A 23,234-nucleotide genomic window follows, 5' to 3' on the forward strand; every position below is an offset into this window, starting at 1 on the left:
TCTCCTCCACACCACACTGGGCTCTCTGCTTTCTCTGAGGTTCTGGAGAAGTGTCTCTGGGTTTTGGTGGTTTGATGTACAGTTTGACACTTCTGCCTGGAATCTATCTTGGGCCAGATCCTGTAGACATGCAAGCATGCCCTCTTCTCCAGGTTATTAATGGAAAGGGGCCCATGATTTCATTGGACTTGGGGTCCTTGATCAGTACAGGTGGCCTCTCTGTAATCTGAGCTCCACTGGTGTTTGAGAAGTGTCTGACTACGGGGGGATTTGGCTCCATAAATGAATTCTTAAGAAAATTGATTACGTGAAGGGCCTTACACAATCTTTCTACACTTGGTAACATTTCCACGCCCCCTTGCTGCTGATCAAGGACTCTTTTAAGGGTGTGGTGAGCCCTCTCTACAATAGATTGACCTGTTGGGGAGTGGGTTTGCCAGAGGTGTGTTTGACCCCCCATAGGTTTGCAAACTGTTTGAATTTTTGGGAGGTGTAAGCGGGGCCATTGTCTGTTTTTATAGCCCAAGGAATGCCTAGGGTAGAAAGTGCTAGGAGAAAATGTTTAGTAACATCTTTGACCTTTTCCCCTGTGTGGGCTGATGCAAATACAGCTCCAGAGAATGTATCAATAGACACCTTAATATATTTAAGTCTCCCAAAAGGAGCATAATGGGTAACATCTGTTTGCCACAGCTGTAAACTCTCAAGGCCCCGGGGATTAACCCCGGTCCCCATAGATGGCACAGCAAAGTCCTGGCAATGGGGGCAGGAGCCCACAATTGCTCTCACCTGCTCCCTTGTGATTTTAAACATTCAAACAAAGGCTGGCATGTTCTGGTGGAAGAACTGGTGGCTCAGTTTTACCTGATTGAAAATGTCTGGCAGGGTGGTCTGCACTGCAGTGGCCAGTGTATCTGCTCTTTGGTTGCCCTCTGTAATTGGTCCTGGGAGGTCAGTGTGTGCCCTCACGTGCATAATGTGATATGGTTGCTCTCTGTGGGAGAGGAGGTAATCCAGCTTTGAGAGCAAGCTATGTAAGTTTGGATTGGACACCTCCTTTAACAAAGAATGGTCTGCTCTTTCAGCTATTCCAGCAACATAGGCTGAATCAGGAACAAGATTTAAGGGTTGTTTGAACTTCTCAAAGGCTCTGACAACAACTGCTAATTCTGCTATTTGTGGAGATCCTTGAAAAATCTGAATATCGGACTCCCACTTTTGAGTTGTCAGAATTTTTCCAAGTCAAAACTGACCTGTGGGACCTTCTAGAGCCATCAGTAAAAACAGTCAGTGCCTTTAAAGGAGTTCTACTCCTTAATGATTTTGGGACTAAATTAAAACACGCATTGAATAGTTTATATTTTGGTAAGTGGATAGAGATTTGACCTGGGTAGCTGTCAAGAGTGAACTAGAGATGTTCATTGGTCTGGAGCAAAGCTCCCAGACTGCCTAATGTCACTGGAAGGTAAATACATGTGAACTCACACCCCACTATGGTTTTGAGGCATGCTCTGGCCTTTATAATGAGTTGAGCCATCAGCTCCTGGAGTGTTGTGATGGTCTTATTTGGTTGATGTGATTGAAACACCCACTCTGATTAAAAGCTGGTCCTTCAGAGTGGGGTCCCACTGGAAAATGAGCCCATGAAATTTGGGTTACTTACCCCAGATGACAAGCTGGAAAGACAGGGCAGGATCAGTGTGGTGGGCCTCTCTTGTGGATCGTGCCTCTGATACCTTTTGGATTGCTACTTGGGCTTCAGGTGTTTGAGGCAAGTCAAGATCATCACAGCCTCACAGGAGGTTAAAAAGGGGTGCGAAGTTCTCAGTTGTGATCCCTAGCAATGGACAGACCCAGCTGATGCTTCCACACAACTGGTGTAGGTCTCTCAGGGTTCTTGGGTTGTCTTGGAGCTGCTGGGGTATGATAGTCCTTTTGCTGATCCAGAGTCCAAGGCAGGTCCGTGGGCAGGTGTGCTGAATTTTCTCTGTAGCAATCTCAAATCCTGCACCTTCAATGGCTTGAATAATCTTTTTGAGAACAGTCTCCAAATAATAATCAGTCTCAGTGCAAATTAAAGTATCATCCATATAGTGCAAAATTATAGCATCAGGGAGTATCTCTCGGATGGGAAAGAGAGTGCAGGCAACAAACATTTGGCAGGTAGCTGTAGAATTTTCCATCCCTTGGACTTCCCATTGATATCTTTTTAGAAGGGCTTGCCTATTAATTGATGGGATGGAAAAAGAGAATCTTGGGGCATCTCTGGGATGGAGAGGGATGTTAAAAAATTGATCTCTAATATCAATGACTGCAAATTTCCACTCTCTTGGGAGCACTGAAGGTGAAGGCAACCCAGACTGCAGAGAGCCTGTGTCCTCAATGACTTCATTGACTTTTCTGAGGTCTTGCAGGAGTCTCCACCTGTCTTTGCTTGGTTTACAAATGACAAAGATGGGTGTTCCAAGGGCTAGTGGATGGATTTTTTATGGCCTTTGGACAGCTGGTCCTGCACAAGGGATTGGAGCACCTTCAACTTTATTTCTGAGAGGGGCCACTGGTCCATCCACACTGGTTCATCAGTTTTCCATGTGAGTGGTGTAGTGCTCCGCAGTGGCCCCAGCTAAAAATCCTGTGGTGGTGAAGGGATTTCTAGCTTTGCCCCCCATTGAGACAATATGTCTCTGCCCCATAAGGTGATAAGTGCCCTTACAACAAAAGGTCTTACTGTGGCAATTTGACCTTCAGGACCTTGAATAAGAATAGGGCATTTGCTGTGCATGGAGGTGGCAGCTCCTCCAGTCCCAGAGATGACTCCATTGGCTGGCACTAGTTCCCAGCCCTGTGGCCACTCGGAGCAGGCGATTACAGTGACATCTGTTCCAGTATCTGCCACACCTGGGAGATAAACTCTGTCTCCTTTGTTAAACAAGCGACACTCTGTAAGAGTTCTGTCAGGGTTCACCATCTCTGCCCAAAAAGCCATGGGGTTTTCTGGTAGAATATCAGTCCAGGTGGATATGAGAAAAGCTTGTGCCATGGATGTGCCCTTAGGCAAAAACCAGGGTGGGTCTACACCACATATAACAGTCACAATAATCTCATCCCTTGGTCCCAGAGTTTGTACCTCTGGAAGTACATGTAAACTGGTCCAGTAACAGAGTTCCCTATAATTAAAATGTCCCTTGGTTCATCAGGAGGTCCAAATTTACCAGTTGGAATTCGGTGCATTTCCTCGTCATCAAACGGGATGGAAAAGTTGCTTACCAGTGTGCGTTGTGTCCCTGCCTGAACTTGTTGGTAGGCCTTGGAGAGTCGGAGCTCACTCTCACAGTAGGTGTCATCGTAGGTGATGTCTCAGCACTTTGGCTCTGTGGGATGGTGGGCAGGGAGGAGCAGAATGGCCTGGCATTTGGTGTCATAACACAGGGCCGCCCCACACTCGGCTGGAAGTTTTTTGGATGTTGCTGGTGAGACAGATGAGGCCGGACCTGCTGGTGATACTGGAACTGGGGACAATGTTTAAAATGTTCTTTACAGTCCAGACATGCAGTGGAGGGACAACAAGTGGAAGGGTGTTTTTGTAAGAAGTCTTTATCACATTTCCCCTTGAGGTGGCCCAGTTCACCACAATTAAAGCATCTCATATTTCGTTTATTCTGTGCTACAAAAGCATCAGCTACCCCTTTTCTGACTGCCAGGGCTACTATTTGTTCTGTAGTTGTGAGATGGGTGCAGCCTTCCACCATTTGTTGAATGGTGGGTTCTGGTTCAGGAGGGAGTGTTACGATTTTTTTAGCACTGAACATTGCTAGTTTGTTAAGCTGCTCCTCTTTAGCCTTTGGACAGTCAACTTGTTTATCAATAGTGTCCTTTAGTCTGTCTGTAAATTTAATAAATGTCTCATCCATGCCTTGGTGAATGTCAGAGAAACTTTGTTGTGGGGTGGTGCCATCTGGTGTTTGGAATAAAGCATTTTGGGCAGCATTTTTAATGTCCTCCAGAACTGCTCTGGGGGATATACTGTGCCTGCTCTTGTGGCTTATCAAACTTGTTATTTCCACTTAACTGCTCTTAACCTCACTTTAGTAATTATTTATCAATGCTTTGATAAATAAAAAAAAATTTTAAAAATTGATAAAAATAATGCTTCTTTTTTTTTCCAAATTGTTTCCCACACAAGAAGCTCTGTGGGTGAGAGGAGGAGAGACATAACATGTTTCAGATCATGTGGCACGAGTACCTGATTAGAAAAACTTAATTGCAAAAGGTTCTTAAAATAGGGTGATCTCCTCCCATAATCTTTACATGCTTTTACATAGTTATTTTAATTCACCGTATAGAATTAACTCCCACTTTGGGTTTTTTCCTCTTCTAAGTGTAACTGGGGCTGCTACAATTTGCAACTTTCCAGCTATATCCCAACTCCCTTCCCCGGCTGCTTGCTTCCATAACTCTGCCCAGTGATTTCTAGAATCGCTATCCAAATCTGAGGAATCACTGCCTTCCTCCAGAGATGAGGGAGCTGTGCTGGCATGGACACGGAAGCACTGGCTGGCAGTAGTACCCAAGATGGCTGCCTTCCAGTCTTGTCCAGCTTCACTTCCGGTTCTACGCTGGGAGCGCAGGAACCGGGAGGGGCCAGGTCGGAGGAGGCGGGGTCAGTGCAAGGGAGGGGTTTGATGGTGGAAGAGGCAGGGCCTGGTGTGGGGGCGGTACTCAGTGCGAGGGAGGGGCCTGGAACAGGGGAGGAGGAGGAGGCTCACATGTGGCTAAGGCGGGAAATAATCACACCAGGTCATTCAAAATGGTGGATCTGTCCACGAGGCCGGCACCATTTTGAACAACAGAAGTGAATGGAGGGGCTGTGCACATGGGTATAGGAAAGGGGTTAGGCTGGAGCCCAGGATGGCACTTTCCTAGGTGGAAACCTGGGTGTTTCATCCCTGTTTCCCCATTAGCCTATGGAAGTACTCAAGTGATATAAGAATTTCTTATGGTTGTATAAGGTTTTGCCTACACTGCCGCTGGGAAACTGCGTTCCAGCTTGTGTCTTTTAATTTGTTTAGGATGAAAGACTGGGCCGGGACAGTGAAATCCACAGGGAACAAATGGAGCGGCTGGTGCGAGAGGAGCTGGAGCGCTGGGAGTCAGATGATACGGCCTCCCAAATGAGCCATCGCCTGGGAACACCCCTGGGACTGAATGGCCAACCTCGCTCCAGGAACTCCCGGCCATCGTCTTCCCAGTCAGATGGTGTTGATGCAGGAGCAGGAAATGGGGGGAACAACATCCATGTGTAGCTTGAGCCTTGTAGGTGATTCCAAATGTTTCAGGTCAGTATTCAGCCAGCAAATACCCCAGCGCTGTTCCCCAGCATGAGGGGATCGTTGTGATCAGACCACTGAGGCATTTTTCACAGGTGGGAAAAAGTAAATATTCACTCCACAAATCCTTTTCAAACCTGCGTAAGCCATGTGTAATGCCAGCAGTGAGAGTGTCAGCCTTGGAAACAAAAATGCAGGAAACTGAATAGATATTGGGTGGAGCAAAATCTACCAGGACAGAAATCTGATTCCTTAAAAATATTATTGGGAACATTTGCACGAGGGCAGCAAGCTTCAGACAAAATAATAAGCAGTGGCTGGAACACTAAAAGGCTATCAATTTTCTGCTTCCTCTTGGAAAGTACAGTTTTTAAAGACTTTTAAAAGCAAATTTTAAAGTAATACGACATCAGTTTGTCTTATTCACTATAACAGCTGACAGATAAAACAGCACTTTTTTTAAAAAAATATGACTTTTTACTTCTCTTTCTGAGTTATTCATGGTATACTAATATTTTACTTAATTTAAAATACTATTTTTTCCTGTTTTGAGAGGTACATTTCTTTAAGAAGAAGAAAGTGCATTTAGTTTGTACAAGTTTAAATTACATCATTCTGTGGTAGAAACTCAATGCATTTCAGAAGAAATATTTGAGCTGTCTCTTCACACCCAACTAACATAATAATTTTCAACTATGTTGCAAAGTGCCCATTTTTTAATGCTATGTTTTAATGATTTAAGTGTTTTTTGGAGAAATATTCCAGAGCTTCTTAGATAAATACAGCTACTTTGCAGAAAATATATTATTTAAAAACACACAAAATTGAAAAACACTAAGTTTTCCCTGGGTGTGACAGAGAAAGGGGCAGAGGAGTTTCTGACAGTTGGGAAAATCTGATCTTGTGCCCTGTGAAGTTCTAATCACATTTTAACTATATGGTCTGTATTTACATTTGACTAAACCACTTGTAAAATCATTAAGTACACTTCTACATAGACTTTTCTGCTGAGGTGCAACACAGGATTCTTTTGGGGGTGTTTGTAGTATAATCACTGATTTTTAGTATTTAATTTCTTCTGCTTTGTGTCATAGAAGCTTTCTTTTTGAAAGGACGTACAACATTGAAATTCTGTTGGCTTCCTATAGAGAGCACTGAGGCAGTGTTTGGAGTTTTGCCTAGCAATGTGTTTCCATATGTGGAATGCTGGTTTAGGAGGGAGGCTGTCAATTGTGCTTTTTTTCCTCAAGTTGACAGTTGTCTGGTATTTAAAGACTGGTGAAAAAGATAATGGAAAGCTACATAAACAACCACATCTCAGCTATTAGTAGGGTAGAGGAAAAAAAGGCCAGTTTGACAAAGTATAAGTAGCATATGTTATGTTGGTGCCTTCTGTTTCAACAAGCAGTTTTTATCTCTTCACTCCTGTGGGAGTTCTGCTTAGGCAAAGCTTCCATGTTCCATATATCCTTGCAATGGCATTGCCTGGATGAGCAGTGGCTCAGAATGCCTTTCCTCTAACCAGGGAACTTGCTAAAACTAAATAGAATTCAAGCCTTTCCATTTTTAACTTTGTGAGAAAGCAATACACGCAGAAACCTAATTAATGTAAGGTGGAAGAGGAGGAAATTCAGTATTGGAATTTCATAGTAGCTGTGTCTCAGGATCAGAGTCATGTAGGAGAACAAGCTGTGGCTCTTGTGTGGGTTATTTTGTCCTGTATTGGGAAGAAATTCATAGCCTTTCACAAGAGTCCTCATAAGCTTGCCAAAGCGGGTAGGGTATTTTTGTGGGATGAGGGCATTCAGATTAAACTCTCTTTTGCCTTGATTGAAGGGTTTAACACCTCAGAAACCTTTCTGAAGAAAGCTTTTCAGTGTTGAACTGCATTTCTGACTGTAAACAAACAGACCAAAAAGAAACACCAGCTGTACATGTGGCCAACTGGTGTTCAAGGAAAATAGAAAATACAATACCAAAGAAATTGAAATATATAGAGCCTTGTCTTTATATTCATATCCAAAATGTGTCTTTCAAAATGTAAATTAAGTCAGTTCACCTTTCATTTGTACCAAATGTTTATTATGAAAATGTTTGCATTAATAGTTTTATTTGTTGGGGTGTATTTATGTAACATGTCATTACTTGATAACAAACTTCATCTTGAAGTGCAATAAGTTTCCGTGGGGTACCCATGTATGTTGACACTTAAGTAGGTGCAGTAAGTGCATTACCACTTGACAAATGTTACAAACATTTTATTGATACATTTTTCAGTTTTACATTATAATATCATTTGTCACTTATTACAAAGGTACAGTTTTTTGCATAGTAATGTACAGTGTTTGGTCTTATTAGGAAGCTGTTAATTATGCAAGTCTTCTACAATGATCAAGAATGTATTGATCTGTAAAAATGAGCACTTTACTTCCTAATAAACATTTCATATAATCTACAAAGCAAACATTGTGCCTACACTTGGTTTTTTTATAATGGAACATGAAGAATCCTACATTTTATTTGTCTTATTTATCTCATACCTTATTCTCAGATTACTTAATAAAGACAGTAGAGGGTGAACACAGAGGACTGAGCTGATCCTACTGCTTCTTTGCCCAAACAATCATTTTTTAACATACTTTATTTCAGGTTTGTATTTCTGCAAATGCACAGGTCTCCTTTCTGATATTTCAGGTAGCAGCTCCCGCTACGAATAACTGTCTCTTCATTACGTGCTGTGTAATTTAAGTCTTTTTTTTCTCTATTCCCCTTCATTTTTTCCCTTGTTTCAGGAGGGAATACTATAGCATCTGAAGGGTTTGAACAGAGCTTGGAAAGCCTAGGCTCCCATGTAAGAACCCATAGTTCTCTCTGGACAGCTGTATTAATAAAACTGTATTAATAAAAACTAAATGATTAATGTCAATAAATCTCAATATTTAATGAAATACTTACATACTAAATTTATTAAGAATATTAAGCCTTTAGTCAGTGCACTATAAAAGCCACAATGTGTGGGAAATGGGAACTTTATTTATTTATTTAATACTGTGTATATGCTGTACCATTGCTGATCTTGGAAGGTTTCTTCAGGAAGTGCAGTTTGAGATGCATATTTGAAATAAGAGATCTTTGGAGTAAATCTTCCATGTCCACAAGCATTACTTGGATGCCTTGTATATTCCAAGATTCTTCTCCAGTAAATCTAAACAAGAAGAAAAACTTGGTCAAAAAACTGAGGAAAAGGAATAAAAAGGCTAAGATAAAAGGTCTGCAAGCAATTGTCACTTGTATAACATGGACTTCCAGGTTTTAAGCACTGATCATGCAAAATAGGTACAGAAAGGTGGAGTGACAATTTAATGGTTCAGGTGACAGACTGACATTCAAAAGAGTTGTGTTTTGTGTCACCTCACACTGGTGCCTTAAGACACACTCAACTTCTTCCAGCTTGGATCAAAGGGCTGCTACGAACATGCTGCTTAATCACCAGAAATGCTAAAACAGTAGTTGGCATCACAAGTTTTCCTTGGACTGGGGATTCTGGCAGCTCTTCTTTGTTTCTACTCCAAGGAATACTCAGGGAGACTGAAACTGCATCCAAGAGGCAAAGAGCAGCAAACTTGTGCCTTCTGTAACAGGCCTGAATTTAGAGGAAGCGCGAGAGCAGATTTCCTGCAGCCTGGTATTCAGATGTTTTGGAGCAGGCCTGCCAGCAGTGGGGTGCCAGGAAGGTTGCAAGAAGGGATTTGAGATGTGGGGAGTGTACTGGGTGTGTGGCTCTCAAAAAGTCATTAGTAATAAATGCCGTAAGATTGCCAAAGGACCCATCATGACAGTTCACATCAGCCACACTTTTGCTGGTGACATTTTGACAAAAGTTGAGACCAGTAATTTAATTTGCAAAGTTGTGGAAAGAGTTAAAGATTAGCAGAGGCCCATAGGGGACAAAATGCTTAATAAGGAATTATTCATAAAAATTATTATTCATAAAAAATTGTTCATAAAAAACAAAGCAATTATATTTAACTCTTACAGAGTTAGAATTTGGTTTAATTCCTGTTAAGTTTAAAAGACTAGTTTTGAAAAAAAAAATTCCAGTGAGAAAAGTTAGGCTTTGTTTTCTGGGAAGTCACGTTTGAGGTATTTTCAAAATAAAAACTTAACTCTGCCAAAAATGCCAAAAGTGCTGCTCAGGCTCCTGCTTTTCACTGTTGCATGGAGAGTGGTATGATGTAAACTCTGAGAAACACTCAAAGGAAAAGAATGCTCCTTTCAGGCTAAACCTGAAATTACAAGTTCATTCCAAAGTCTGAGGTAAGCACACTTCTGTACTGCCATCAGCTTTTCCTGGAGCCAAGATGGATGCTGTCAGACTGAGTTCCCCAACTCCCCAGTTTCAGATGTCTGTGTGCAGAAAGATGCAGCCACAAGAAACCTTGTGCTGCAGAAAGGCAGAGCTGACAAGCACTGGAAAGAAATTTCCATTTCTCTCACTGTTCCTGTGATGTCACAGCTGTGTAATAAAGGCCAGCTGTGTTTACTGGCTTAGCTATTTGAAACAGTTAAGTGAAGAAACAGGTTTGACAAGGGTTTTAACTGTCTTAACTGATTGTAAATTCATGCCCAGCAAGAAGAGGAGGGAGATGTGGACTGGGAGAAGAAAAACATTTACGTTCAGGCTTCTCCCTTTTTTTATGACACAGGAAGATGTAAATAAGGTCAATCTGAAAGGAGAACTAATTTTTTAAATAGAGGGAAATATTTAGGTTGAAAGAAATTGTTCATGTCTGTAAAAACCATAATCAAAGATTATTTAGCAAACACAGAAGTGTGTCACATGGAAGACCCAGGGGAGCAACTCCAGGAGTCTTTATTGACATTGCTGTTACATTATCAGATTATACTCTCTCCTCCTGCTATGTACCTTTTGTGTAAAAAGACAGAGCTGAACACAAAGTGAGTGCTTGCACTTCCCTGAATGTTCAAGAGGCAGAAAGTTGATGCTTATAAAAATGGCATTTACCAGTTATTATGAGAAAACTATTCACCTTGTTTTTTGTTTTCCAAATTATGATGTTCTCTTTTATATCATTTGTATAAAGTGTGCAGAGAACCTGGCACTGTAGCAAGGAATACTGAAATTTTTCATCCAGGAAATAAAAGTTTGAATACTTGTAGTGTTTATCAGCATCCCAGAGAAAATTCACACGCTGAAAATATGTAACTACAAATCCATAACAGGGATCATTTGAGGACATTTTACTCACCTTGAATGATGCTGGTGTGTGTCCAGAAAAACCTCTATCACATTACCTGCAGTGCCTGTCTTCAGCTATAGAGAACTGGATATTGCATCCTCAGCACTTGACTTTGTGCCCACTGGGTCAGTGGAAAAATAATCACAAGACAGGTGGCTATTTCATAATACTGGAGAGAGGGAGTAATTGCAGTGTTGTGTCCTTGAAAAAGCAGGGTGATTAAGATTTTGGCAAGGCAGCTTTCTTGAGAATGAACCAGACATGATTCAAAACCTTAAGGAGGCAAAGATTATTTCTCTTGAAATATGAAGGAAATACATGAGACTGGAGAAGCAGAGTTTACTTATTTCAGCAGGCCTAGTTACACTGTCCTTGAGCCTATCCATCTGTTTCCACATGTAAAGAAACTGTTGTTTTGAGCTCTTAATCTATAACTAGTTTCTGAAGACAAGAGATAGACATATATAATTTAAAACTTTTCGTGATGTTGCTATCTTGTTTTCTTTCTTCCTTCTCTAGTGAATATATTCATTATCATTATTTTTTGTTAGCTTCCAATGTCCACCTGACATAAATTCTTTCTGTCTTTTATGATATTTTTTTTCAATCTTTCCTCTTTATTGGAACAATACAGAACTGTGAACCTTTCTACTGATTTATTCTCTGTTTTAGTGGGATGCTACTCTACAAGCACATTTCTCAATGCCTCCTGGAAAACCCAAATTAAACAAGTGTTTGTCCTCACAGGTGGTTAGCATACAGACTAAAAGGCTCTTATTTTATCTACAAGCACGAAAGTCAAGAAAGATGATGACTTTTTTTTTTTTTATGCAGCCCAAAGCATCCAGCCAGTGGTAGTGGCTTCATCAGTAAAACATGTAGGCCCATGGTGAGAACTAGAGGGTCAGCAAACACTCAGGCACTTGTTAAATCTTTGGTTGAACAAATACAATTTATAAACCCTTGGTACACTGTGAAAAATAAGTCACAATCCCAAAGTCAGTGTCATGGGCCTTTTACATATGTCATTTGAAAAGTCAGCAGCCTGTATCATGCAGTTGTCCAAGTATGTGCAAATTTTTTACAGAATTAATTAAACAACTCAGTGTCAGTTTTGAAAATAAGGCATCAATTATGAAATTTGAAATTTGTTTTCCAGCCTATCTAGCCTTCTGCCTCCTCATCAAAAGCCATTTATACTCCTCTGCCACCAGGCTTACTAACGTCCTTCACATTCCACTCAAATAATTCTTTATTCTGGAAGAATTGCTCCAACAATTGATATTATTGATTATTAAATATTTTAGCACAAAAAAGAAGCTAAAATAATAAAATTGAATACCAGTGATTTCAGTTTTACCAGTGCCCTTCTGCATTCTTCTTTTTATATATATGATATATATTTTATATAATGATATAATAAAAAATAATGTCATTATAAATAATACTATAATAATAAATAATAACATAAATAGAAAATATATTATATTTCTTTTATTATTATTTAAATTATATATTTACATTATATTCTATAAAAATATTAATATAATATAATATAAACTATAACCATTTAAATTATATTCTGCATATATAAAAGCTCTCAATTAATACAAGTTTACTCCTTAGGCTCCTATTAGCATTAAGTTGCCTTTTACTGTTTTCTTCCTCTTAATAAATAATTACAGAGCTTTTTCAGGCTCCTCTGAATTATAGCATTCAGAAACTGTGTAAGTTTTAAATATTCTTGCTAGGATATGACCACTTCAACTGGGTGATCTAGCCAGTTTGCTATCTGTTCTTGCCGTCATGCACATTCACTACAAGGAAAAATTACTTTCAGTTACTGGCACAGAAAATATCAAACCGTTAGTTTCTGTACTGAAAGAAATAAAATTTAAAAGTGGTATCTTATAAGATTACTATAATGAAGTTTCATTCAGACTAATTGAATTAAATGAGTTTAATAACGCTCTAGAAAGCAACAACCCTCCACTTGTGATTTATTTTAATTGAAGTTGTTCAGACAGAGGATGTAAAGAAAAATCTTTGACTAGATTGCATGCTCTAAAACCTAACTAAAAGTAAGTCTTTTGAAGTTTCCAAGAGTCCAGATTAAATCACATGCTGTCAAAGTGTAATCAAACTGAAGAGGAATTTTCATTAAATTCTGTACATTACACTTTTTAACTGCTAAATGCATAAAATGACAAAAAGCTCAGGAAAACAATGGTATCAGGCAGTTCTGTCATTTTTAAGCCCGAGCAATGCATGAGTCTTAACACCCTTAAACTACTTGATCCTGGTACACTCTCACTAAGATCTGCTGAAAGGAGCAAATGTCAGGGATAATTCAGCTCCTAAACCAGTTGTGGTGGAAGGCAGGGATCATTTCAAGACCATTTTGGAGCAGATTAATGAAGAAAAGGCTTAATGAGCCATGTACCCCTAAAAGAATGCTGGACAAATCCACCCCTAATGAGGGTGGGAGATGAAAAAGATTGTGAGAAACAAGTCAGGACCATTAACCTTGGGCTATGAAGGAGGTTCTTGAGAGCCTAATTCTTGTCACAAGGTCAGGCTTTTACAAAGCAATTATTAAGGATCTCCATAGTATCAACATACAGGCACACACACGTACTCAAAGCCTTTTGAACTTCAGGGATTCAGGACTCATTTCCCTTCTAATAGTCTTTTTCCCCCCTGCTTACACTGCTTGTAAAAGTATATTAGAGTTATTGTAGAGATGATATGTCTCCTGGCTTGTGCAAGCAATGTAGTTGTACTGATCTGCCCCAAACTAAAGGGGAGAACCAGGTATATCATAGAATAATAGAATTTTTGAGTTAGAAGGGACTTTAAAGATCACCTGCCGTGGGCAGTGGTACCTTTCATTAGAACACATGAAGTGCAGTGCTGGACAAAAAGAGAAAAACAAAATCTTAATTTCAAGCCTATGTTGTGACAGAGAAGTCTAGTGTGACTACTACTGTAATTTTAGCTCATGCAACCGAGGTATAGAATTTTATGAGTGTACAGAGTTAAGTGTTGGACAGTACTGGAAGAAACATTTCTTTTATGTAAATACATTCTTATAGATGACCAGCTGCTGAAATAAGTAGTGGAATGCAAGAAAATTTCAGAGTTTTGTAGTAAACATTATCTGTGCAATATGGTGTCAAAGCCTGTTCAAAATGGGAGTAATTCAACTTAGTTTGACTATTTTCTTTTTCAGAAACCACTGCTGTATACTGAAATTATTTTCTTTTATGACTGGAACACAGTCTGTGATCACGATTATAACTTGTTGAAATTATAAGGACCAGCTGCAATTAGATGGGCTGTAGATGTCTACATTTTAAAATCTGGCATGATTTTTTTTTTTCCAAAGGCAAAAATTCTATTTTCATTTCTTTGTAGTACCAGGACCTGGAGTTCCTGTCAATTTTTTTAGAATAACCACATAGCTGTTATCTCCTCAGTGTTTCCTTCTGCTTAAAAAGGGCTAAGCTAAAGGTACAGAACACTCTGAGACAATTTTTTGTGCTCTGATGCTTTCATTTTCCCCAGCAACAACATCTTACCAACAAAGCAATACAATAATTAGTGATCAGATCAACATAAATCCTAATGTCATATGTATGAAGATGTTAAATTTACAACATACGAGAACTGCCTAATAGACAGAATTACAACCATTCTCAAGGAGTGGCGTTATAAGCGAAGGCAGAAAGGCCTTGAGAAGGTGGAGGGTCTGGAGGGGAAGCATGCGAGGAGTAGCTGAGGTCACTTGGTCTGTTCAGCCTTGTTATAAATACATACTATAATACTGTCTTTTCACAAAATATTGGAATGGATGTCATATATATATGTTGCTGTATTTTATATATTGGTAAAGGTCTGTCTGCACAAACCAGCCTCTGGGATAAGTCGCAATATTAAAGGCTAGAATCCTTGAAACTTGCATGTAGAAAGTAAAACAATGTTCCTGTGTACAAGGATAAGAATGTAAACTTATGTGTACTAGCCAATAGTAGCTTGCTCTGCCCGCAGACCCTGTAGAACCCTATAAAAGGTGTGGTAAAGATAGAAATAAATGGCATTCACTTCTGTGAAGACTGGTGAACAGCTCGGGGGTCTTTCAACATATATATATATTATTAAAGTGGTTTTGCTATAGTTTTTATTTTAACTAAACTTGGGCATAGTAGTGGAATAGCTGATAGTCATGCTTGAGCTGTCTGCTTGTCTGAGATAACATCTAGTGAACATATGATGGGGACCCTGCTGATGACATGCCAATTACCAACACCTAGCATCTGTGGAGAGAATGGACCAAGGCCCAAACTGAAGGTGATAATGAAGATATACACATCCTCTAAAAAGGCAGACCCAAGGAGTGGCCATGCAAAACAGCTCTTAGAAAAGTTTGACTATGCATAACTGCTTATGAATATGCAACAGACTGATGCAATAGAAATGGTTTATAAAGGGGTCCCTGGTACTCTTTTGCTGTTAATGCTGTAGTTATTGTTGTTTGTTTGCCTTGCTATACATACTAGTAAAGAACTGTTGTTCCTATCCCCAGATCTCTGCCTGAAAGCCCCTTGACTTCAAAATTATAGTAATTTGGAGGGAGGGAGTCTACATTTTTCATTCCAAAGGAGGCTCCTGCCTTCCCTACCAGACACCTGTCTTCTAAACCAAGACAGAAGGAAATGAGCTAGTACTGCTGCACATGGCCAGGGAAAAGTTGGCCTGGCAGGAAGGGGTTGCTGCAGTATGTGGACTCTTACAAAGGTGCTACCATCTTGTTCAGTCATGCACTTTAAATTGGACACCATAAAAATGACTAAGAAGTACTCATGATAGCAGCTCTAATGGGACAGTGAAGATGACTTGCAGTTATGCAGAGGAAATACAAACTTCAAGACAAGGATTATAGGAACTGTCACTCTAAGAAACACCTTTATTTAAAAAAACAGTGCTTCTACCACTTGAGTGAGGCAAGAAAGGCTTGATGGCATCAATACATTCTAGAGCAGTAATGATTCCTGTTATAGATACATAATATTGGCTTTTTGCAAATATTAAAATGGATACTATATATATAAAGTAATAGATGCTATATGTATAAAGTAACTTCGCTATAAAATATAGTTTGTACTTTTGCTTAGACATAGTAGTGAAATAGCTGATATAGTTATGCTTGTGGTAACTGAACAGCCTGCTTGGTTGGGATAACATCCAACGAATGTATGATGAAGATCCTGCTACTGATATGCCAACTATCAGCACCTACTGTCTGAAGAAAGTATGGACCAGAACTCAAGCTGGAGGAGATAATAAGAACAGACTAAAACCACAGCCAAGAAATGCGCATGCTTTAAAAAGATGGTCCTGAGGAGGAGCCATGCTGAACAGTTCTTGTAACATGTAAACTAGTTTTGAGAAAAGTTTAAATCTGTATAATTTTTATGAATATGCAATAGGCTGATGCGATAGAAAAGGTATATAAAAAGTGTCTCCAAAATAGCAGGTGTAATCTTGACAGAATGCCAAGCACCCGGTGGTTAAACTTTGTCTTATTGTCTCCTACTGTCCTTTATTAAACTTTTAAATTTTACCAGGAGAGTGAGCCTTGTATTTCACAATTCCCAAATAGAAAAAGGCACTGGGATGGAAGGGATTTTGGCCCTGTCTCACATATCCTGTGATCATGTCAGCAACTGAGACTGTGTTGGTGTCCTGATAAGCATTGCTTTGGACTGAGTTGCTTCCTGGTGAAGGTAGGCGCCAATTAAAGTATGGATTCACTATTTTTTTCACGTTAAGCCACTAAACATTAGGTACAGTGTTTGACGATTTCATAGCTAGAACATGCAGAAAGACTGAATAGTCTTCTGAAGAAATGAATAGCTGCACACTTTTGTGACAAAGAGGAGTGAGCTGTGCTAGACATTTTGGAAGAGTAAATTATCAGTAAGTATTTGTGAAAAATGAGGTTCACTCTCCTGGTAAAATTTAGAAGTTTAATAAAGACAGTAAGAGACACAGATAATAAAGCAAAGATTAACACCTGGATGCTTGATGCTCTGACAAGCGCACTCCGGGTGGTTTGGGAACACCCTTTATATTCCATTTCTGCTGCATCACCTTGATGCAACGCAGCACTGCACTGGAGCTCCGGCTAGCTCTACAGTGGTCTTTTGCACTCCAGCACAGGCAGGCACCAAGTGGGAAATCACTGGGGAGTAGGCTTTTCCCTCAGCGAAACCTCCAGAGTCTTGGGCCACCCCAAGCTCTGTGGTGCACGGGTGGAGGCAAGAAAGTAGAGGAGTCTCTCTTGGATTTAAGTTCCCAGCAATGGTTTTATTAGGTCAGGTAAAACAAGGGATCCACAACTGAAGGAGGCAGGTCCGAGAGAGCCTCCTGCACTGCTGTGCAAGGAGTTAAGTACTGCCCAATCTCCAAGGGAGGGTACAAACCATGCACCAATGGGGAATCTCGAGGGGAAGAATAAGGGGAGGGGATCTCAAATTCAGGGCCAATAGGAATACACAGAGGGAGGGAACAAGATACATTAACCAGTGGAGTCTCGAGGGAAAAATGATTGACACAGAAGAATCTGAATGAAGGGGTGGGGTTTACAATGATTGATAGGGAGTAGGGGCAGGGCTAAGGTGACTGGCAGGGAACATTCAGGAAAAATAGGAGGGGTTTACATAACTGATAACTGGGGCCAAATCAATACAATCAATAGGGGGAAACAAGAACATACCAACAAGCTTTAACGAACCTTTAACAAAATTAAATAAACTAACTACAACACATATTCATAGACTTTATGCATATTCAAACTTTTCCATTAATTAGTTTACATCTTCCAGGAACTATTTAGCATGGCCACTCCTTGGATCTGCCTTTTTAGAGCATGCACATTTCTTGGCTTGTGGTTTTAATCCTCTTCTTTGCATCTTTTAATTTGGGCTTTGGCTCCTTCTTTCCACAGGAGGTGAGTGTTGATAGTAGCCAGGTCCCCATCATCTGTTCACTGGAGTTCATCCTAACTGGCAGCAGTTCAAGGATGCTATATCAACTATTACCACTTATGCCTAAATTTTTTGCTAATAGCAGGAGAAGGAAAAAATACATTCACACAGCAAAGCCATTTTAACATTATACATATAACATTCATCTCAATAATTGTGAAAAGCCAATATTATAATATGACTTTATAACATATTTAATATACAAGGATGCCATTCATGTCATTGGATTGGGTAATAATAAAAGTAAAAAAAAAGGTGTCTTTAAAAGTAATCAAGTCAGTTGCACAACTACTACAGCTGCAAACTACTGAACAGTGGGAATTGCATCTTTCCCTCTGGTTTTAAGAGAACTTCTTCATGAAGCACAGTTTGAGGTAGGCAATGGTAAGGAAGATTAGTGTCATGCAGGCCAGAGCCAGGTGGTTCTGCCACAGGCCCCAGGGGCTCGCATCGATACCTTGACTCTCCAGATACTCCTCTCCAGTGCATGCCCTACAGATAAATACACACACATTGATAAACTTAGTCATTTTATAAACCAGTCAGCAGGATTTAGGAAGATGTCTAGAAGTTGCAGTGTGGTTGCATGTGTGTAGTAGGCCGGGAAAACACCAGCTAAATGTCAGTGGTTAATTTTCCATTTGTAAACTTTCTTTTCTTGTAGCTCCAGTTTCACATAGGAAGCTGAAAAGGATTTTGTGAGGCTGTACAATTGTGTGTGTGTGCATAGCTCTCACTAAATACAATTTAAAGAAAAGTAAGAAGCATAATTCCAGATATTTCTAGGGTTATAAATACTAAATATGACAACAAGCAGAATGTTCCATGCAGTAAGAATGCAAAAACCCATTCAAAGGTTCCTTTTCCATATAAAAACTCACAGATTCTCTGGTCATCAGTGAGTATCTCTGATACTCAGACTGATGTTCTAGGACTTCTGAAGTTACTAATGGTGGGATTCATTTCAGTGTACCAAAATACTTACATCAGGCCTGTCTTTTGATATCTACTGTCACTGCTTGAAACTGTGCTGTTACTGCTGCCACAAAAGTTCAGACCAGTCAACTCATTGATCTGTAAAGCCTTTTAAAATAAAGGAAACAATGACAACAAAAATTAGTAGTTAAAGGAGTGATACATTAACAAGATGAGATATAATCCAATTAAAATTAATTCTAAAAATGTTCTGGTATCAGTATTATATTTGCCAAATCCCCATTTTTTAGCAGAGTAGCAGAGTTCTTTTTTTCTTTTAAGAGAGGAATGTATGCAGCCTGTACACACCTGGTAAAGTATGTACCACAACAGGATTTACCACCCCCCCTGGCCTGACTAGTTCTGCACAGGCACAGTAAAGCCCAGATTTCTCTGCAAAACATCACTCTAGCTTAAATTTTCACAGATTAGGAGGACAGCTTTAGTCAGACAAGTTTTTGTTTGATTGATGGAAAAGACAAACAGAAGATTTTTACTTTTTTGGGTGGGGATAACATTGTTTTTTACTTTGAGACATTTCTGTTCAGCTGAAGTCCAGTGGATGTAGTAGCTGCGTCTCTCATATGAGATGTTTCCAAATTACAGAAATGAGCTCTTCTAAACTGCAGTGGATTCTGGCTGATAAGAAGACCTTCTTGTTTCAAGATACTCTACAACAGTCTGAGGCTATTGTACTTAATTAGCTTTCCTTTTGCACATTAGGCCAAGTTTGAAGATTTCTTTATCATGATTAAACAGATTCCTTTCTAGCAAACCATTTCCAGGTTTGTACACAGGAAATCAGAGCACTTACTGTCATTCCATAGCGAGGGATGCTAAAGTATTTGAGCCAGGAGAGCCAGGACATGACGCTAGTGAGATTGACCAGCAACCCAGAGAAAATCTAAAGGCAATAATTACCAAAAAAAAAGCCACAATAACATGAAAAATAAACTACAAATTACATGCTTTTATCATGTGTTCTTCTCTAGCTCTTGACTGCTTCTTCAGATAGAAAGGAATGGGAAAACATTCCTTGAGGAAGAAACTCTTCCAGTAGAACAACAAAAGGGAAGGATTTATATGTTACCAAGCTTTGGGCCATAACCTCAGGTCCTTCCCCTGAAGCAAGTAACAAGGAATGCTTTCCCCTGTGCAGTACACACACATGCTTCCTGTCTGGGGGTCCCACATGGGTTTGTATGAACTCTCTGCTGCTCCTCAGTGTGGGACTGCTCTGGGTGTTGCCTGTGTGCCCTGTGTCTGAGGTAATATGGATTTTGGCTGTAAGTTCAGCTCTGCCTCATCTAAGGTGCCTGTCTCCTGACTGTGGCTGTGTGTTGTCCAATTTAACATGCCCAAGGTGGGCTCTGCAACTGAAGAGGACAGCTGAGATAGTGGTCTCAGAAAGCAGGAGGCTGCAGGTCATGTTCTCAGCCAGACGCATTTGCCTTTCACAAAGTTAGGGGAGAGAGAATTAAATGTAGCCTTAAGTGGCTTTCCTACTTTCCAGGCAGTTTTCTGTCTGCCAGAGCCGCAGAGAGAAAGTCAGAGGAACCACTCTCCTCCTCGCATCCAACACTCCAGTCCCCCACTTCTTGTTCATTCAAAAGATAAATCAGAATATTCCACCCCACAGCATCTAGATACTCAAATCAGACAAATCAGGATATGTTGGCTGCAACAGACTTTTTGCAGAATTCAGCTGAACTCCATGCTAGTAGGGTTTCTGGATTTCAGCATTTCTGGGATTTCATGATCCAGTCTAGAGAACTGAACAGTGCTACTCACAATCATAAAAACAAAGGCAACAGTCATGAGTAGGTTTGCTATAGCGACCACGCTCTGTCCTGCTGCAATGGCAAGTGCCATGGAAGTGGCTGTGTAGGACACCATCATGAGGGTGAACATCATTGTGAAGAAGGCTTCTACTGTTGGTTTCAAACCTTGAAGATCAGAACAAGAGGGGATTCAGAATGATCCTGCTGAAAGCTCTGCTATAACCTGAACACTATCCTGACTTTCCTAGTGTGTCCTGCTTACAAATTACACCTTGTCTGCCAGCACAGGCTGTGTCACTGAGACCCAAGACTGTTGTGGTGCTCGTGACAGCTCTTATGTGTCTGTTCTAACAGTGGAAGACAGGATGAATAAGTAGGATACCCAACACTGCAGTAAGACTGAAATAGTAGAATGTGTAGAAGTACTGTACTTCACACATCCAAAGTGCCTGCAAGTTGTCCATCAGAAGAAAAACTTCCAGTGCACTTCCTTGAGCAGCAGCTATACAGCATTTCACTAGTTTCCAGCAGAGAGCTCCCCTAAAGAAACTAGCAGCCTTGAGATGGCTATGGATTCAGTAGCAAGGTCTGTCTCATTCCATTTCCACAGTTTGAGAGCCTCTTCCTGATGTGGCCTTGTTTCCTACTCCTTAGGGAAAAAACTCAGGGCAAAGCCAACAAGCTGGTATTAATTCATGCAGTATTAATATCTTAAAACAAAACCTTTTTTTTTAGGTGTTCTTGCAAGGATCAGAAAAGTGTCTTGTTAAAGTCATCAGAAGCCAAGAAGGCCACAGATGAAAAGGAAGAAATCAAAACTATGTAGTAATGATTGTGGCTTCCTTCTAGGGACAGTAGAGATGAGATGTGTCACAGATTCTCTGATGAACGCTTAAATCTTTGTGTCTTTTCTGTAGAAAACAAGATGGTGTTCTAAAAGTAAGCTCAGTGGCCACTGCCACACCAGTGTAGGGCTTTAGCCTATATAAATACCCATGTATGAATACACATATATGAGGTGCATGAGTCATGATGATTTGTTAGAGGGCTGGAATGAGATGGTAGGAGACCATACTTGCCTAGCATGAAGTAAACTATGCAGGTGAAGATGACGCTGGGCACAGTCCTTATGGGTATTAAATCAGCCATCAGCTTTGCTAGGAAGTATGCAGATGTTCTGTAGTACCCACTGATATATTCATGTCTGGAACACAGAGATAGGTACAGCACATCACAGATTTAACCACTAAAACACAGTTCAATTTTCACCTCTTGACAAATGAATTCTAGCTCAAACTGGAAGAAACTCTTTCATATTTAGGCTGTAATGCAACTTTCCAGTAAGCCTACACACTATAGAAGTGGTGACATTTTCATATGCAAATGAACGTGGGTATTTGTACACATAATTTTTAGTAAGTTTATGTGTCATGTCATCGAGACAGAGAGGGTAAAGTCTGAATAATTTTCGTATTTTATACAGAATAATATGCATCGCTTTAAAGAATCCAGTCAGATGATATTTTTTACCCTCACTAGCAAGTCACAAACTTATTTATCAATGCCAAAACTGAGTATTCAAGATTTTTTCCCTAATGTGTCAATCTTAAACTCTGAGTCATTTGTAATCATAAGTACCTTTTGGGGGGTTTGCTGACAACTCACTAGCAGACTAACAGAGTACAGTTGCAATGAGCACTATTAGTGAAATAATTTGAAAATTTTGCACCAGCTGTACTTAAATGACATTTACAGCATGTCAGACAAACTCACAGTCTAACAGCAGAGCCTGGTAACCTTTCTGTATGTTTTACTTACATAAATATCTTCTTTTCCACAACAAAGAGTTCAACAGCTGAGACACTGCTGAAACACTGGTTGGTGGTCAGAAAGAACATTGCACCCACTCTGCAAAATAGCAAAACAGTGGGCTGTTATTTAAAATGGAATGTACATGTAGTGTTTCCACAACAGAGTACACAAATCCACCTGCAGTGCATGAAGTTTTGCATTTCCCAAAATCCATCGTAAAAGTCTTGGCTACAAGTCTGAGTCTGTAACAAGCCTGACATAGATGTGGTACAGTCAATATTTGGTTTTGGCATGTAATGATGATAGTACATTCTCTGATGCAGGTAAAAAATAGAAAATCAACTGAATTTTTTTTTGAGGGGCTGTGGTTTGGTTTTTTTCTCAATGTCATTTCCTGACACATTAAATATTCTCAGATTGGGAAGGCATTTGTCTGCTGCAAACTGTGAGGAACCAATTCAACAGTGTGAGAAGTAGTTTTCACATTTTCCACAAAAATTTAAGGCACTTCCCACTCAATTTAAAACTGGGTGGTTTTGAAACAAACAGAAGTGTTTCAGGATTAAGAACCCAGAGGTTTCATAGTGGCAAACTCATGTGTCAGGTCAGGTACATACAGATGTCAAAATGATACATAGAGCAGCATAATTTGAAAATCTCTTACTGCTGGTAAATTGAATTGCGTGAATAGAACCTGTTGCAAGATTACAGCTTTAGTTACCTACGTTTATATAGCCACAAGTCTGTGTGTTTTAACCTTCTCAGTTCTGCAGGGACCTTGCTAGAGGAACAAAATCACATGCTCACTTCCAAGTCACATGGGCTTGGCCTTACTGATGTGAAGGGAAGCATTTCCTTTAAAAACATTTTAAGCTCCTTTTTATAAAATTTTTGAATATCCATTGCCTAGACTGACTGACCTGTTCTGTAGTCCAGCGGAGTTCTCCTCAAGTCCAAAGAAAATGGCACCTACAATCAGCCCCAGGAATGCTGTAATAAAAAGCTAAACGGGAAAAAGAGGAGGGAAGT

At 40.0% G+C, this 23,234-nt stretch overlaps 2 protein-coding genes across 11 annotated transcripts in view; one reads left to right on the forward strand and one right to left on the reverse strand.

Annotated features, from left to right (window-relative positions):
* The window catches only part of PKD2 (polycystin 2, transient receptor potential cation channel), a 28,314-nt gene extending 20,523 nt beyond the window's left edge, over window positions 1-7,791 (forward strand). For all 3 annotated transcript variants that reach the window (XM_015624954.3, XM_015624953.2, XM_033513574.1), the window contains one exon: window positions 5,070-7,791. In XM_015624954.3, the coding sequence (XP_015480440.1) occupies window positions 5,070-5,303 (234 nt within the window). In that variant the 3' untranslated portion in view covers window positions 5,304-7,791. The remainder of the gene's footprint in view (window positions 1-5,069) is intronic.
* Window positions 7,792-8,146: 355 nt separating this feature from the next.
* ABCG2 (ATP binding cassette subfamily G member 2 (Junior blood group)) overlaps window positions 8,147-23,234 on the reverse strand; it is a 28,738-nt gene continuing 13,650 nt past the window's right edge. For 6 of the 8 annotated variants that reach the window (XM_033513575.1, XM_015624959.3, XM_015624958.3 and 3 more), the window contains 7 exons: window positions 23,126-23,208; window positions 22,212-22,301; window positions 21,473-21,597; window positions 20,404-20,558; window positions 19,427-19,516; window positions 18,623-18,720; window positions 8,147-8,532 (listed from right to left, as the gene is read on the reverse strand). In XM_033513575.1, coding sequence (XP_033369466.1) covers window positions 8,370-8,532; window positions 18,623-18,720; window positions 19,427-19,516; window positions 20,404-20,558; window positions 21,473-21,597; window positions 22,212-22,301; window positions 23,126-23,208 — 804 coding nt within the window. In that variant the 3' untranslated portion in view covers window positions 8,147-8,369. Of the gene's footprint in view, window positions 8,533-17,418; window positions 18,130-18,622; window positions 18,721-19,426; window positions 19,517-20,403; window positions 20,559-21,472; window positions 21,598-22,211; window positions 22,302-23,125; window positions 23,209-23,234 lie in introns of those variants that run through there. The other 2 variants (XM_033513576.1, XM_015624957.2) reach the window with 1 other exon arrangement.

Source organism: Parus major, chromosome 4, assembly GCF_001522545.3.
Source record: "Parus major isolate Abel chromosome 4, Parus_major1.1, whole genome shotgun sequence".
Classification (NCBI taxonomy): domain Eukaryota; kingdom Metazoa; phylum Chordata; class Aves; order Passeriformes; family Paridae; genus Parus; species Parus major.